This window comes from Centruroides sculpturatus, unplaced genomic scaffold, assembly GCF_000671375.1.
Source record: "Centruroides sculpturatus isolate CEXI.00-Female unplaced genomic scaffold, Cexi_2.0 scaffold3262, whole genome shotgun sequence".
NCBI classification, from domain to species: domain Eukaryota; kingdom Metazoa; phylum Arthropoda; class Arachnida; order Scorpiones; family Buthidae; genus Centruroides; species Centruroides sculpturatus.
This window is the reverse complement of record NW_019387405.1, coordinates 6,502-11,644: the sequence shown is the minus strand read 5'-3', so window position 1 is coordinate 11,644 and position 5,143 is coordinate 6,502. Positions and strand designations below refer to the sequence as shown.

Genomic DNA, 5,143 nt, shown 5'->3' with positions numbered 1-5,143 from the left:
GGCGCCTCTAGTGTCGGTTGTCAAATGGTTACGGGACGGACGGAAGGAAGGAAGGACGGACACCTGTTGAATGGGTTATATATATAGATATTAATAATTAGCCAAACTATAGTCTGAATAATGCAGAAATTAATATAATTATTATAAAATACAGTCGACCACCCCATAACGCGGTAGATACATTCCGCTTTATAGAAATTTCACGTTGTAGGAATCCTCAAATACTTGAGCCAATCACAGCCCGGCATGTGTGCAATTTACAGACTACAGCTGTTTGAAAGGTTTTCTTCCATAAAATTAGTCGATTCTAGACTAATTTCACTCAAATTTCCAAAACACGAATAATTTTTTGGGAAAAATCTGTATAAACTATGCTATAAACAAAAAATTGTAGGATTACTTATTGTGTGCACCGTTCGACCATGCCATTCCTTAAGCTTGTTTTCGTCGCGGAGCAGCACATCAAATGGCGGTTGAGTTTTCTGATAAGTTATTTTTTTGCGAAAAATTTGTTGAACTTTGGAGACATCATTAATAGAAATAATTTTTTTGACTGTTGACTGTATTAGACTTACAGTACCTAATTTAGTTCTATATACTGTACAGACAATAGTAAACTCAACTTACCCACCTAAACTCTCCGTAGTATGCAAGTAGTTCAGCTGCTCGTCCACTATTGGTCCAGATTCGACCAATCCTGTCGCGACACGAGTCAGCGATGACGTTTTACCGCATTTTACGAGTCTCTTTTAGCGTCTTTATATGAATACGGTTGCAATTTTTTCACCGTGATATACGAATCCCATTATATGAATCTGCGTTATAGGGAGGTGTACTGTATTTTGGCTTGGTCATTTATGTATATCTATAATATGTTAACAAACAAAATAGAAAAAGCCTTATTTTAATGCTTGAGATGGTGACTTCTAAACTGAACACCATTAATTATTTTGCTTTTGATGGNAGAATTAAAATTGTTAATTTGAATGTTTGAAATATGACACACGATAGGGGCGCCTCTAGTGTCGGTTGTCAAATGGTTACGGGACGGACGGAAGGAAGGAAGGACGGACACCTGTTGAATGGGTTATATATATAGATATTAATAATTAGCCAAACTATAGTCTGAATAATGCAGAAATTAATATAATTATTATAAAATACAGTCGACCACCCCATAACGCGGTAGATACATTCCGCTTTATAGAAATTTCACGTTGTAGGAATCCTCAAATACTTGAGCCAATCACAGCCTGGCATGTGTGCAATTTACAGACTACAGCTGTTTGAAAGGTTTTCTTCCATAAAATTAGTCGATTCTAGACTAATTTCACTCAAATTTCCAAAACACGAATAATTTTTTGGGAAAAATCTGTATAAACTATGCTATAAACAAAAAATTGTAGGATTACTTATTGTGTGCACCGTTCGACCATGCCATTCCTTAAGCTTGTTTTCGTCGCGGAGCAGCACATCAAATGGCGGTTGAGTTTTCTGATAAGTTATTTTTTTGCGAAAAATTTGTTGAACTTTGGAGACATCATTAATAGAAATAATTTTTTTGACTGTTGACTGTATTAGACTTACAGTACCTAATTTAGTTCTATATACTGTACAGACAATAGTAAACTCAACTTACCCACCTAAACTCTCCGTAGTATGCAAGTAGTTCAGCTGCTCGTCCACTATTGGTCCAGATTCGACCAATCCTGTCGCGACACGAGTCAGCGATGACGTTTTACCGCATTTTACGAGTCTCTTTTAGCGTCTTTATATGAATACGGTTGCAATTTTTTCACCGTGATATACGAATCCCATTATATGAATCTGCGTTATAGGGAGGTGTACTGTATTTTGGCTTGGTCATTTATGTATATCTATAATATGTTAACAAACAAAATAGAAAAAGCCTTATTTTAATGCTTGAGATGGTGACTTCTAAACTGAACACCATTAATTATTTTGCTTTTGATGGCTGGCATGGAGGCATGGGATATATGGTGGGCAGATTACAGAGATGTTATTTTCGTTCTCAGAATTTTCCGGGGTATATGTCATCGTGGGTTATCTGCAGGAAATTACAATACCATTATCATTAATCAAAATTTAAAATAAACAAGAAAAGTTACACATTGTATAAATAAAAATTAACTTAAAGAAGCATTTCATATTAATACAAAATTTATTTAAGTGTAGTTAACAAATTAATTAATCTACAGGGAGCAATTGCATGTATTTTTTATTATTAACTTAATGAAGTATCAGATTTGAAAATTTAATGTTAATTTTGAATTTGTCATGTAAAGACAAGTTAATTTTTATTATGTTTTCATTTTAAAGATTTAATCATGAGTGAAGAGTTAGAAGATATACCAAGTGCTGACACTTGCCAGAAACTGTGTGAACAGTTTGCTGAAATAACTGAAACAGATACAATATGGGCTCAAATATATCTTCAAGAAAGAAATTGGAATTTACAAAGTGCAATATCTGACTATTTCGAAAAAAATGCAACTGGTAGTCAAAAAAATATCAAAGTTTTTCAGTTGAGTGATTCAGGTGATTCATCTAAAGTGTGTGTGTTCTCTGCAGAAAATAACAGTCATTCTTCTAATAATGTAAAACATACACTGAAATTCATCACTTGGAACAGTGATGGACTTGATGAAAAAAATCAATTATTGAGAATAAGACGTATCTGTAAGATAATAAAGTGCGAAGATGCTGATATTGTCTTTTTGCAAGAAGTTATTCCAAAAACATTAGATGAAATAGTTAAACATCTACCAGAATATAAATGCATTCCAGGTAACAATGTAGAATATTTTACTGTGACGCTTCTCAAAAAGAATACTGTTTCATATATAGACCATGATATACATGAATATCCAAATACTCGTATGGGTAGAAATTTGCTACAGGTAGATGTTAAAATAGGAAAAATTCCAATAACATTATTTAATACACATTTGGAGAGTACAGGAGAAGCTTCACAAGAGAGAATGCAACAATTAAGAACAGCATTTGATAAAATGTTGGAAGTTTCAAGTGAAAAAGCTGTCATTCTAGCAGGAGATCTTAATCTCAGGGATAAAGAAATGCCACCTCACAGTATTCCTACAGCAATTGAAGATATGTGGGTAATTTGTGGCAGTCGAAAAGAGTGTGCTTACACATGGGATATGACAAGGAATGACAATTTAACATTCAATTCTGGATCCCGCTATAAACCTCGATTCAGATTTGACCGCGTCTATATCAGACAGTCATCGCCATCTACAGTCGAACCAGAATATTTTGGTCTAATTGGCTTGGAAAGGTTGCTTCCACATAGATGTTTTCCAAGTGATCATTGGGGCATCTTAAGTAAATTTCAATATCAAAAATAGATTTTGTTGAATAAGCTACAACAATTTCTGTAGAATTTTCACTCAGTATATTTTGTTACAAAATTTTTTCCATTCTCAAATATTGTGAAAAATTATTGAGTTCATTATTATTATAAAATTCTTTATTTATTTTTTTTAAATAAAATTAAAATGTTACTTTGAAATTAAAAATTTATTGTGTAAATGAATATGATTTCTTAAAGACTTTCTTTAGTCTTTAAGATATCATATTTTTTAGAATCACTTTTAATTATTATTATTATTTTCAGTTTATTTTTCAATCTTGTATATTTTTTAAAAATAGATTTGTATATAATTGCTTTACAGTAATATAAAATATCACACAGGCCAAAGAAAATTAGTGCACAGCACAGCAGCTTCTGTGGAGGGAAAGTCACTTTGATTTTCAGCATCATATAACGAACAGGATTATGAACTTCAACTTTTATGTTATCAAGATTTATAAATGTTTGTTAGCAAATGGCTAATGACTATATGGAAAACATACCAAAAGAGTAGTATTAAACTTTGATACTGTGCAGAATATATATTTTTTTCCAGTTAAAATAAGATTAAAAATTATGAGATTTTTGTTTGTTTTGTAAAAGTAAAGCATGTTTTCAATCTGAAAACCCTATGTGATTATTTTTCAAAATGTTACAATACCAACCTTTGATATAATGATAAAGAAAATTGAACTACTGTTCATTTGAGAACTGCAACAATTCTTCAAATAAATTTTGGCCCAAATTTAATACTTGGGCCAAAATTTCTCATAATACATTGTGTGAAAGTTGAAAACCTTTGCTAACATCATAGTTTTACTATGATGTAGCAATTCTCTTCAATCTGAGAAAAAATTTAATATTTAGCTTTCTTGCCTACTACGATTAATTCAGTTTGACACAGACATACAAAATGGATGCTTCTACATTAGGGTTTTCTCTATTTCCCAGTCTTTTGCTTGACCGGGATTCAGGGATAAAAGATGAAGTGTTTCCTAGGATAGAATTAATTATTTTTAAGACATCTTGAAATCAAATGATATAATTATTTTTCATTTTTTAAAGTAATTTAATACGTTCTGCAACATTCAAAATCATATTAATAATGCTGTGTAAGATATATATTAAAAATTACCTTTGAATTATGTGGAAATTTTCAAAAATAGAAAAAATTTATTAAAGTTTGCTGGAAACAAAAACAACAAAAAAGTGCTTTGAATTGAGTTTAAAATTTAAAAAAAAAAAAAACTTAGATCAAACTTCTAACTTAAAAGGTAACTTTTGTTTTTTAAATAAAACATAATACAAAATATTATTGTAAATTTTATAATAAGATTTTAAAAAGCAAAGATGATCAATACTCTGATCACTCAATTTGATTCTTATTTTAGTAATGAAAAGTCTTGCTACCGAGAATGCCCTTTCCGATTCAATTGATGTGAGTGGAATTCTGTCTTCCTTAAATGCATTAACCCTTTGGTGAACACGCTTTTCAGAAGCTCACGAGAGGGCACATCGCAGCAATTACACCGCATATTTAATATTACTTGATTTAAGTCAATAATTAATTATTGTTTTGAAAATATGAATCAGATATACCAGATAATTAATTTTACAACGTTTTAATGAACAAATTGGTTATAAAATATTTAGATAATAAAAAAAAAAGTTACTTTATATTCATGTGATGTTCACCTTCACACATGGTACATATAATCACTATATTCCAATGCTTTTTGTAAATATTTC

At 30.9% G+C, this 5,143-nt stretch overlaps 1 protein-coding gene across 1 annotated transcript; it reads left to right on the top strand.

Annotated features, from left to right (window-relative positions):
* Window positions 1–2,294: 2,294 nt before the first annotated feature.
* On the top strand, window positions 2,295–4,021 carry LOC111616406 (tyrosyl-DNA phosphodiesterase 2-like). The gene has a single exon (XM_023357824.1). The coding sequence runs from the start codon at window positions 2,349–2,351 to the stop codon at window positions 3,387–3,389; it is 1,041 nt and encodes a 346-aa protein (XP_023213592.1). The 5' UTR covers window positions 2,295–2,348; the 3' UTR covers window positions 3,390–4,021.
* Window positions 4,022–5,143: the final 1,122 nt, after the last annotated feature.

Bases quoted from the DNA above. Each gene is read 5' to 3' on its own strand.
- LOC111616406 (XM_023357824.1), top strand. From the start codon at position 2,349: ATGAGTGAAGAGTTAGAAGATATACCAAGTGCTGACACTTGCCAGAAA.